Below are 12,555 nucleotides of genomic sequence, written 5' to 3'. Positions count from 1 at the left end.
AAAATCTTTAAATGGGATTGTTACAGGAGAGGGATATAGCATAAACAGCAACATACAATGCAGCTCTGGTGCCAGGTTCCAGACTTGACAGGATGTGCTGCCTGGCCTCTTGAAGTTGGATATTTGTATCACAAAGATCTTATTTCTCTGAGATTGTGGATATATTAAACAGATGATGTTTATAGTATCCTGATGCTTTCTAAGGGGGATTAGGGATCAAGTGTAAAGTTTTGTCGCTTGATTCCAGCGTCTGTCTTTAAGCTGTGTTGAATAAGAATTTATTTTCATTCAGAAGTTCTGAGATTGTTTTTCCTTTTCTTTCTGAAGTGCCCTTTCCATGGAAAGATAATTCCTCGGGATGAATCTGGGATTCCTGTTAATGCAGAGGACAGAGCCGGAGAAGAAAAGATGCGGCTTGAGAAGCAAGCGGCTCAGCCAGGTTAGTGCCTGCACAGCCTTTTAAAAAGAGGAGGGGAAGAAAAAAAATCAGACTGAGGTGGGAGATAAGCTTTAAATGTAAGCGCAATATCTTTATTGTGTATGTGTTTGTATAGATACTGTATGCGATATTTACAAAATGTACAATGTATATTTACAAAATGTACAATGTATATTTACAAGCTATACAATAGTTGTATATATTGTGTCTACATTGTATCTATATTATATACATTGCATTACAATATATTGTATTCACATTGTATCTATATATTGTGTATATTGTACCTATATATAGATACAGTGTGGATACAAGTTGGAAAAAATATGGGACAGGCTCTACGGGGGAAAGGAGCAGATTCTGTTGTTGCCAGAGGCACGGGTTGAGACCCACAGAACTGGATCATGTTTCTGTTTTGCTCCCAACCCCATTCTCTCCTTTAAGTTCCTGTTGATTTTAATTTGCAGACCATTTGCGGTGGTTCTTGCTTACGTGGTAAACATGGATGTGTGTGTACACAGAGTTAACATTGCGTTTGTTCTTTATTTCCAATAGTTACATAGAGTTCCTAACACTTCTCAGACAGATGAATTATAGCTTTTATCTTAAGGAACATGTTAATTAAGGACAACTAAACCTGTTTCCTGGAAATGCTTGAAAGTAACTGTTCCCATGCTTCTGAAAAGAAGTTGTCTAATCTTGCTGGTCCCTAACAGTTGTGACTTACATAATGTAACGATACTAGTATTAGGATCACTGTGTTACCACGAATACTGGCAGCACGGTTTTTTGTCACAATATGGGAACTTGTTTTTCCTGTATCTGTTCATATCTATAATTTTTGTATTTCCTGTGTCTACCCATTTACTACTTGTGTTTCAGAAGGCGAATTATTGGCCTTGTGCGTCTGTGCAGCATTGCTAGAGAATACTCTGAACTAAGAAAGCCCTCAACTTGGGCTTTACTTTATTAGCATTGTAGCTAGTATGGATGTTCCAATAGGCATGGTGTTTGCGATGGGCTTGAGGAAGGGAGCAAGCAGACCCATGCTGTTTAATTGCATATAGTTTACTGTGCAATACTCTGGATTCTGTTTCTAAACAATGGGGATGGGCAACAAAACTTATGGCCTTCTCCTCGCATCCCAGTTGCTGCTTTCAGGTGTGGAATGCTCTGGAGGGAAGGATCATCCTTCCCGAAGATTATTTGGGCATTTTTAGCCAGGATTAAGCTCTGGACTGCTAGGTAAGGGATGCAGGCAATGAGAAAGACAGCAAGGAGTGAATACACAGGCAGGAATAAGAGATTTTTTTTGCAATAGTACAACTGAGCCTCATTAGTGATGGACAGAAGGTGGATTTTCATAGAGTGCCACAGGGACTGCATCCAGGAAGCTACTGGAAGTTGATGGACTGCAAAGCAAGATGGGAGAGAGGGATCTGTCCAGCAAAGACATAGTGTATAATTGGAGGGGACGGATTTATTTTCAAAGCTTTTATTTAATCTGCCTTCCTCCAGCAGGTCTTAGTTTTCTCTGTTTTAAGCTATGCCTGTTCAGGGCACTGGTTGGGAGAGTCCCTTGGGAGGCAGTCCTGAAGGGCAAAGGAGTCCAGGAAGGCTGGGCTTTCTTCAAGAAGAAAGTCTTGCTGGAGCAGGAGCAGGCTGTCCCCATGTGCTGCAAGATGAACCGGCGGGGAAGGCGATCGGCCTGGCTGAACAGGGAGCTTCTGCTGGCCCTCATGATAAAAAAGGAGAGTTTACTGCTTTTGGAAGAAGGGGCAGGCAACTCAAGAGCATAGAGACCCCATTAGGTCTTGCAGAAAGAAGATTAGACAGGCAAAAGACCAGCTAGAACTCAATCTGGCCACTGCGGTAAGGGATAACAAAAAATGTTTTTACAAATACATTAACAACAAAAGGAGAGCCAAGGAGAATCTCCATACTCTATTGGATATAGAGGGATGAGGAAAAGGCTGAGGTACTAAATGCCTTCTTTGCCTCAGTCTTTAACTGCCAGACGAGTTATCCCTGGGGCATTCAGCCCCCTGAGCTGGAAGGCAGGGATGGGTGGTGGAATAAACCCCCATAATCCAGGAGGAAGCCATTAACAACCTGCTGAGCCATCTGGACACTCACAAGTCTATGGGGCCAGACAGGATCCACCTGAGTGTACTGAGGGAGCTGGCAGAGGAACTTGCCAAGCCACTCTCCGTCATTTATCAGCAGTCCTGGGTAACAGGGGAGGTCCCAGACAACTGGAGGCTTGCCGATGTGACACCCATCTACGAGAAGGGCTGGAAGGAGCATCTGGGGAGCTACAGGCCTGTCAGCCTGACCTCGGTACCAGGGCAGGTTATGGAGCGATACATCTTGAGTGAGCTCATCAGGCAAGTGCAGGAGAACCAGGGGATCAGGCCCAGCCAGCATGGCTTCATGAAAGGCAGGTCCTGCCTGACCAACCTGACCTCCTTCTATGACCAGGTGACCTATGTAGTGGATGAGGTAAAGGCTGGGGATTTTATCTGCCCGGACTTTAGCAAAGCCTCTGACACTCTCACCCACCGCATCCTCCTAGAGAAGCTGGCGGCTCATAGCTTGGATGGGTGTTTTCTTTGCTGGGTAAAAAACTGGCTGGATGGCCAAATGTGGAGAGTTGTGGTGAACGGAGCTACATCCAGTTGGCGGCTGGTCACAAGCGGTGTTCCCCAGGGCTCTGTTCTGGGGCCAGTCTTGTTTGATATCTTTATCAATGATCTGGATGAGGGGATGAAGTGCACCCTCGGTAGGTTTGAAGATGACACCAAGTTGGGCAGGAGTGTTGATCTGCTTGAAAGTAGGAAGGTTCTGCCAAGAAATCTGGACAGGCTGGATCAATGGGCCAAGGTCAATTGTATGAGGTTTAACAAGACCAAGTGCTGGGTCCTGCACTTGGGTCACAACAACCCCATGCAACGCTACAGGCTTGGGGCAGAGTGGCTGGGAAACTGCCCAACAGAGAAGGCCCTGGGGGTGCTGGCTGACAGCCGGCTGAACATGAGCCAGCGGTGTGCCCAGGTGGCCAAGGCAGCCAACAGCATCCCGGCTTGTATCAGCAATAGTGTGGGCAGCAGGAGCAGGGCAGGGGTGGTGCCCCTGTGCTCGGCACTGGTGAGGCTGCAGCTCAAATACTGTGTTCAGTTTTGGGGCCCTCACTGCAAGAAAGACATTGAGGTGCTGGAGCGTGTCCAAATAAGGGCAATGAAGTCAGTGGTGAAGGGTCTGGAGAGCAGGTCTTCTGAGGAGCAGCTGAGGGAGCTGAGGTGGTTTAGCCTGGAGAACAGGAAGCAGAGGGTAGACCTTATTGGTCTGTACAACTACCTGAAAGGAGGTTGTAGTGAGGTGGGTGTTGGTCTCTTCTCCCAAGGAACAAGTGGTAGGACAAGAGAAAATGGCCTCAAGCTGCGCCAGGGGTGGTTTAGTTTGGATATGAGGAAAAATGTCTTTACTGCAAGAGTGGTCACGCACTGGAACAGGCTGCCCAGGGAAGGGGTTGAGTCACCATCCCTGGAGGTGTTCAGAAAACATGTAGACATGGCACATCAGGGCATGGTTTAGGGTGCATGGTGGTGTTGGGTTGATGGTGGAACTTGGTGATCCTAGAGGTCTTTTCCAACCTTAATAATTCTATGATTCTATTTATTCTAGGTGAGTAGTCTGCATTCTAACTGAACTTAACCATAGGCTTTATCATTTTCATATATTGTAGTATACCCCCTTTAAGGTGTTAGTTCTCTCTTAAACTCTGACTCGGTATTTCACCAGTTTTACAGTCATTTATGCTATTGATGACGCTACTAAACCTTCCACGACACCTCTTCAGGGCATAAAAAACTGACCCACCCAGTTGCCTTTAATACATATTTGGCCATCTTTCAATGACTGTGCTTGGCAATTACCAGCACGTGAATGTAGCAGTTACTGAACACCTTCTGGTGTCTGCATGGGTCGAAGTGCTACATTTGCAGGCAGTTTCCACCGTTACCCAGGTGGAATGAAGTGCTCTAAACTGGCATCCAGCTGACAGCATGGGCACAGCTGGACTGTCACAGCAAAACCAAAACTAAGCCAGGGGTGTAGAAATTGTGCTAAAAAGGAAAGTTCCCAACTTAGTTATGGCAATCTGAAGCTAGCAAATTAAACTAGTAGGTGTTCTTGAGGGACTAGTTTCAAACTAGAAACTAATACACTGATATAAAAATCACTTGCACTGAAAAATATTGATTCCCCCCCCTCCCCCTGTGAAACTGCCATCGCTGGAGGCTAGACACAATATTTATTTTTATTACAGTGTCAGCACGGTGTTGTTAGAGGCTTCTCACCTCTGGCCCACAAGGATGTGTATGTTAGTCCCAAACCAGTGTTGACATTGCTGCACTGCATTATTGAGTGCCGTTGTTAAGCTGAGGTGTCATACAAAGGTCCATCCCATCTGGCTGGGGAGATGCTGAACAAGCTATGGCACTTCATTTATTGGACAAAACCTTACAGGTTTCTAAAGCCATATGTATACCAGATGCCACTAAATACTTTTATCCACTGCTTTTTGTTTCTTTCTTTTCTTCTGTGCCTTGATATTTTAAAATTTGTTTTATAATAATATCTTCATAAACTTTTATAAATTATCTTTAATTTGTTTATTTTGGGCTTGTGGTTTGCAGTGGGTTGGTTGGTTTGCTTTGGGGATTTTTGGGGGTTTTTTTGTGTTTTTCTTTATTTTTTTTACGAAGGACTTGAAGCAAGTCTGAGCAATGTTGCTATGGAAAATGTACAAATGGGGACCCCCTCTGTACAGTAAGTGCTTTGGTCTTACAATTGACAACATCATTTACTAATGATGACAGTTTGAAAAATGCCAAACATTAAAATCTGGGAATCAGTTGCATGGTTAAATTGCACCAAAATTCTTCCTACGTCTTTTTCCTGTTGGGGGGTAGGTTTATTTTCATCCTTGTGTGGTCGAAGGGGAAACCAATTATGTAAAAGAAACAGTTTGTGTTGATAATGACTATGCTTTGACAACACTGTCATTGCTGTTATGGAGCATTTTTTAACTTAGTGTAAAATTTTAAACTCTAGCTAATGCCCACAAAACGCTGCTTTGGGCTCTTTAGTCCTGAAACAATGAATCAGGTGGGATTACGCTGACCTGCTAATCTGCAGTGTTCATCCTTTTCCAATAGTTCGCACACAGGAGCAAATTAAGTGCCTATTTTTTGTGTCAGCCCTGAAGAGTATCTGGTTTTTCAGCCCTTAGTGACTTGTTAACAAACAGGTATCAGGACAGGCTGGTGAAGGCAGGCCGCTGGCCAGTCAGATGTGAAATAGCATCTCTTTACTAACTACAGTATTGATTCCCGCCTACCCTTGCAAACTGTGTAATTTTCTTTTCCCTGCTGCTAAACTCAGTAACAATGTATGAAGAGCTTTAGGGGCCCATCAATGCTCAAAAAGGCTGCTCTTCCCTGGCATTCTATTGATTTTTCTCAAAGGCTTTTAAATTGCTCCTTCATTTTACTCAAATGCTCATTTCATCTCTACTGGATGCCGGCATTTTTTCGTTGTGTTTAAACAATTGCTCCATTCACTGGGTTCCTAAACTGTGACGCCTTCTTATTACTGGGAGATAAACTGTTTAGACAGTTTTCCTTAATCTTGGATTAATCGTTCCTGTATCTGAATTGTGCTGTTCTGTATTCCTTCACTTCAGAGAAAAAAAAGTCTGTGAGGTCTTATGATCTATCAAGTATGTGTGTTCTGTTTTCTCCCTCTGTACTTCTCCTGTTCAGTTCTTGCACAGCTTCATTTTCCTCATGCTTTTTGGTGTGTTGGGTTTTAATCAGTCCTTGCTTTCACTTTCCTTGGAAAATCGCTCTGGTATTCCTAAACACCGTGTTCTTAAGTGGGGACATTGCCTCTGACCTTTCTGAAATGTTATTGCCAATATTTGTCACACTCGGTGACCATTGTGGTATATAAGTGAAATTGTAGAGTCATTTAGCACTGTTTATTTTTCTATATCTACATCAACATTAAATAAGGGTAGTAGACATTTGGTGTTACAATTTCTGCAGGCAAGAAAGGCTGACTGACATATGGGAAACTATATGACACGAGTGCCAATTACTGGTTGTTAAAATACAGAATTCTGACGTTTATGCTGAGTTTGGGCCAGGGTACTCTTTGAAGTGGTACTTGCTACATTCTTTCCAACCCATATGGTCAAAATCTTTATAATGTGATGCCATTTTTCTAAATTTCTACTTGAAGATATCCATCCTCTAGCCACAGTTTCACTTTCTACGTTGTACTATGTTACCTTGTTCTGATATGCAAGACACTGCACTGAAGGTGAAAGACCACTGCTTCCCCAAAGAGTTTGCAGGCAAAATCATTCATGCTTTTTTCCCATGGCGGCATCTGTGATCAGAATTCATTTACAGCGTGTGGTTGGATTCTGAAGCATTAAGGTTTTGATAAAACTGTAAAACAAGTTTTTGATCAGATAAACTAACCCGTGTGATTGTCAGGAGAGGAAGCTTGATTTAGAAAATTAAGCTGAGGAAGTGTGGGACACTTAAAAAGTGGTATCATTTTCAAATGCAAAATTGGGCTCATAGCAACAGGGTCATGTTTTCTTATTCAAGAATGCTATTCGGTGTCAGATAGCAGTTCATGTTTTGAAGCAAATATGATTCTTTGCAGAAAAGTTACAATGTTGTCACCCCCACTCTGCTCAAAAGTTGACATATTCCATTTTTCAGGTTTATTTTTAAGCCTATTCAGCATTTATTTCTGGAGATAAGTTCCTCGGCTACATTGTTGGCATTCAGTTCTATTTCTAAATAACAATCACTGTGTTTGTCACCTCTCCTACATGGAATAGTTTCTCTGGAATTTTGCTACTGCAAAAACTTGACTTAAGTCTTCCTACAGCACAGTTTTATCTACAGCAGCTAATAATAGTTACTAATCCCAGACTGGCAGGGCTTTTTCATCAAGATCTGTCATTTTGACTAACTGCTTTATCCTCCCCTTCCTTTGTGTATGCAACTTATAGCACAGCGACTCTGCCCTCGCCTAGCGGTGACAAGAACCTCTACCTTAGGAAACCGCAAATTCTGCCTGGGTTCGGAGTTCCAAAGTGCATGCTTTTTCTTTTAAACAGAGTGGCGAGATCCAGAATTCATGAGAGAAGTTGAAGCCGCTACGGGATTGGATCTTGGTTCCTCTAAAAGTAATGGAAAAGGAGGGAAAAAGAAAGGGAAGAAGAAAAAATATCCAAATCTGACAGATCTGAAGCAGCAGGCTAATACCTCTCGTTCCCGGCTTGAGAAGAAAGTCTTCAATAAGTAAGATGCTTATTTTCTCTGAAGCCTGTTAAATTCTGTTTCTTTTTGTTTCAACAGTTCTTTCTGTTTCAACATTAACATGCTCTTACTAAACACCTTTCTTCACTCACTGCAGAGCAGGAATGCCTTCCATATCTCTGGAGGGTAAAGAGTAGCAGGTACTGATAACCCAGGTTATTTCTTTGAGAATGATTTTCAGCTAATTTACAAAATTTGCCTATGAAAGACTTTTTTTCATCCTTTTGTTTTTTATTCCTTTAATTGCTCTAGTAGCTTCTCTGGATGACCATTTCTTAATCAGATGGATGCTACTTTGTGTGCGCACATAACACTGGCTCTGGAAAGAAGATGATGTGTTCAGCGTGACAGAACTTACAGCATTAGACACATGATAGTAGTACAGATGGAGTGAAAGTGAAGTTTTTCCTTTTGAAAACCTAAGATGGGTTCCCCTGAGCAGAACTTCAATTAATAAAGGGATCTGTCAAAAACCCTTGGCTTTTGGCAGGCAGCAGTGTCTTGGCAGTTGCCCTCAAGCCTCTGGTGTACGCTCAGAGACCTTCCCAAACTTTTGACTACCACTTTTGGCTGGGCTTCCCATGTGTTTTCTCTCACTGTTGGATATACTAAATGGCTAACTGGGCCTGATGCAGTGCCCTCCAGTCCAGTATGTACACACAGTGATCCCTTCCTGTGTATTGCTCAGTGACAAGCTGCCAGTGCACTTTTCTCCTCGTTTACTGAGAATGCATTCAACTGGTTAAGAAAAATATTTGGATCTTTGTGTTATGGTCCTTGTTCATTTAACCCCTGCTGCCTTTTTTAAATATCAAGGACTGGAACCTGCTGCAGGTCTCTCTTTCAGTGTAAGTGTTTGGAGGTTATTATTCCCTGCGACACGTGGACACAGTATTCCCCCTGCGATAGTGCTGTTTCTATACGTCTCCCTTTCCTCCGGCACATGTGCAAACAGTAGCTTGTGGCCTATGTTTAGCTGGAGAGGAAACTGTTCGGATGGCATCAGCATTTAGACATTTCAAAGGTGTGTCCATGGCTTACGTAGAGCTATGTGAGTTAACTTCAAAGCAGGCAGGCTAGCTCGGATGGAAGTGGGAGCCTACCAACCCACCAAGCTGAATGGGTTTTAGAACGTACAGAAGCTTCATGTATCCACTCTGTTATGCCGTTTCTGGTATCTAGTCTTGGTTAGATGTGGCTGCAACATAAATTTGCCTAAGCATGCTCTGACCTTTATCACATGGGAAGCAGCTGCAGCTATTTAAAGAGTTTCACATGTCAAAAATGAATTAGTCAAAGGAAAGTGAAAAGTTTAAAGCTGTCAAATCAAAAAAGCCAGATTATTCATATAAAATCATCAGTGCTGGGTTATACCCTAAACACACTGGATGAGTTGAACAGTATCCAAGGCACAATATTTGTTTAAACTCTGTTTTCGCTTTTCTGATGTAATGGTTCTAATAACAGAGCCAAATCCGCATTGCTTTTAGGTACAGAAATAGCACATTTTCTGTGAAATTTTCATGTTACCTGATCTTAGTTGGAAGTCAGAGGCATACAGTTCTCATGATCAAAATTTGTCAGCTTTAACGAAATAGATTTTAGAAGCTGGTTTTGGTTTAGTATGGTTTGTGCTAATGATTTTGTGTGTGTGTGTTAGTGCCAGGCATAGGGAATCAAACCTGTCATGTTTTAATAGGTTTCATGCTTTGCAGCACTAAACAAGATGATAACCTTGGCTCCTTATAACAACCCCAAATTACTTGAAATGTATAGGTGATAAACCCAGGCTCTAGTCTGCCAATAAAGTTAAGTGAAATTGCACACAGATCATCAAAGTGGGATCTCATTTCATTTACAGTATCGCACAATCCAGTGGTGCTAATGTAAAACCTACATGACATGAAAGTGTCAAGGCCACTCTGCGCTGCTAAAGGCTCACTTTTCTCCTACCAATTAGGCAATATTTGAAGTACAAAACCATGACCACATTTTCCTTACTCTGGTAACTTTATTGGCAGAATTTTGTTAAAAGTATACCTCTTCCAAGGTGTTTTTTCAGAATGTTGGTTTTCATTACAGTTGCTGCTGAGAAAATCTTTAATCCCACCATTTAGAAGTGTTATTAAGAAGTATCCTCTGTTTTCAGATGTTTCAAAATGGCTTTTAAAACGAAGCCATTAGAGAGAGCAGTTAGCTATGGCAGAAGTCAGCTTGCCTCTCAGAGATAACCACAGGAGCAGAGCTGGAGTAGTGTGTAGGGCCTGATCCTGAAAAAGGCTGGTGCACGCTACCAGGTGGATGTCTTGTCTTTATTTTATTGCACAGCCCGCAGCGTCCTCAGAAGTGATAAAGCCAGACTGTGACAACGTAGAGTCTAACAGCACTAGACTTGAACCATCCACTTTGTGTGAAGGAACTTACTGACTGCATTTCAGATGTAGAAATCAAAGGAGCCATCAGTCAGTGCCACGTTCTTGAAAGGGACATAGTCCCTCAAACCAAGCCCTTAGCTGGTATACCTTCCACATTGGCAGAGCGCCCAGGTCTTTACAGAGAGGTGTTAGGAGATAACTTCCTTCTTCATAAACAGAGTCAGGGTGACATCTGAAACACACCTGCAAATACCAGCCGCAGATTTCTAAGCTTTTGCACTAGAGGCACCTAAAATAACCAATAAAAATGGGAACTCTAGAATCCCGTGAAGAACCAAATTTCCCTAGGCAAGATGTGCTCAGCTGTGCACGACAGCTGCTGTAAGTTTCTGTGGGGGCAGATGTACTCAACAGAACATTCTCTTGATGTCTGCTACTGCCTTTCTTCTGCTTTCTTACCCCTCTGGAATTGTGAACCCGTTCCACTGCCATACCAGTTAAAGGATATATAGGCCTGCCCTCGCTATGCCTTTTATGAGAAGCTCCTGTTCAGGCTGTCTAGGCATCTTTTTCTTCACCCTCAAACTCTCAGCTGAGTGATCTTCACTCAGAAGTTTGTGGAGGGAAGAACAATGCAGGTGTATTCAATCATCCTGTTCAAAAGCAAAGGAGTCCCTCCCAAAAGAAGGGAAGTCTCTGGGCACCATCTTTACTGAGAAGAAACAACGGCAGCAAATAAAGAGCAGCAATATGGGGGCAAACTGTCATCAGATTTAGGAGCACCAGAAAGCTTAAGAGCTCGAAAGTTCATTCCTTTATTTCCTTTTTGAGTCTGAAGAACACTCCGGAGCCTTCTTTGAGCAGAGCAGGCACTGCAGAGGGCACAAATGCTTGCCCATCATGAGGTAGCAGAGATCCCATTCCACTTTAGGTAAGAATAAGATATTGGACATACTGTCCTCACTATGCTAAACTCTAAACACTTAGCTGTTCTGCAGCAGTAATTTATCTCTCTGCAGAGATACATGACAATCTCTGGTGTCTTCCTAAATTAGCGTTGTGCTTATGAATTAAATAGCTACTGCTCAGGAAAGGGGATACTGCTAATGCGAATAAGAGTTTTACTTTGCCCACAGCTGATGAAATGGGTTTATAAGAACTTGTGAAAGGGAAGTTGCTAAATGAGTTATAGTTACGTGAAGTGAACAGCAAGCCCCTCCCTTACAAAACATTCTAGATTCTGCAGGTTGGATTTTTTTAAGGGTTTGAGTGTGAGGTTTTTTTAGATCCTGTTAGATGCTCTTAGTTATTCCTCCCACCCATCCCCCCCCCCCCCCCCCCAAGAGCAGTTAGGTGCTTCTTAAAAATCAAACTCTGTATGTGTGACTATCAGAAATCATGCTAGAAGGGTGGAATGCACAGCCATTAAACTGAAAGACTTTAATTTGTTTACTCCTGTTAATAAAATCATTGCTGAATTAAACTATTTGTATTGCTGCAGCTAATTTAGTTAACAAGACAAATTTGTTCAGCCTCATCAGTGCAGTGTTCAGAAGCCTGGTAGTGATTAATCATAGTTCATTCCCCTCCCAACATTCATAAACATTCTCTGAGATTGTGTAGAAGTAACATAGATGGTTTTATTTATTTTTTTGTTTGTTTCTCTCTCAGAGGTGCTATGAAACGAGTGGTGAAAGCAATGAACCAAGTGGACCAAAGAAAGCACGAGAAGTTTGCCAACCAGTTTAACTATGCACTGAATTAAATTGAATAAAAAGGGCAAAGGTGATTAACAAGAGTGCAACTACACAAAACCTTTATCACAGACCTTCATATTTACACTAAAATACTGTGCTGGGTGCATTTTTACTGCAGTAATTTTAAAATTTTTTCAACTTAACTTATTTGATAATGCACATTAATTTTGACAAATGTGATATAGAATGAAACGCATTTAACCAGTTGATAATTATTTGAAGTGTGCATGAAATAGAGCATGTTTTATGACTTGTAAATACAGAGTAAAGCGTTCAGGGGTTTGGGGTGTTTTTCTTAATGGACTCATGTAACTTCTACCTTGTTTGCCAATATGCATGTCATCATTTGCGTCCACTTTCATGCCTTCAGGAAAGAGATGCCATAGAAGCAATTAGGTATCTACCAGAGATGGTGATGCACAGAGTAGTTGCTCAGCCTAACCATTATAGGAAGTGTACCGCAGCAAGCAGCACACTGGCTCCTGCAGTACCTCTAAAGACCTCTTGTGCACATACTAAAGAAAAAAAAAAATCCAAATCAATTGATGTCTTCTGTTACTGGTTGGAGTGGAGCTGGA

General features: G+C 42.2%; 1 protein-coding gene across 2 annotated transcripts in view; it reads left to right on the top strand.

Moving 5' to 3' along the window:
• The window catches only part of UVSSA (UV stimulated scaffold protein A), a 58,163-nt gene extending 45,912 nt beyond the window's left edge, over window positions 1-12,251 (top strand). For both annotated transcript variants that reach the window (XM_075092087.1, XM_075092086.1), the window contains exons 11-13: window positions 328-439; window positions 7,644-7,827; window positions 11,892-12,251. In XM_075092087.1, the coding sequence (XP_074948188.1) occupies window positions 328-439; window positions 7,644-7,827; window positions 11,892-11,985 (390 nt within the window). In that variant the 3' untranslated portion in view covers window positions 11,986-12,251. The remainder of the gene's footprint in view (window positions 1-327; window positions 440-7,643; window positions 7,828-11,891) is intronic.
• The last annotated feature ends 304 nt before the right edge of the window (window positions 12,252-12,555 follow it).

This window comes from Phalacrocorax aristotelis, chromosome 4 (assembly GCF_949628215.1).
Source record: "Phalacrocorax aristotelis chromosome 4, bGulAri2.1, whole genome shotgun sequence".
NCBI lineage: Eukaryota > Metazoa > Chordata > Aves > Suliformes > Phalacrocoracidae > Phalacrocorax > Phalacrocorax aristotelis.
The sequence above is the reverse complement of the archived record's forward strand: the minus strand, read 5'-3'. Positions and strand labels throughout refer to the sequence as shown.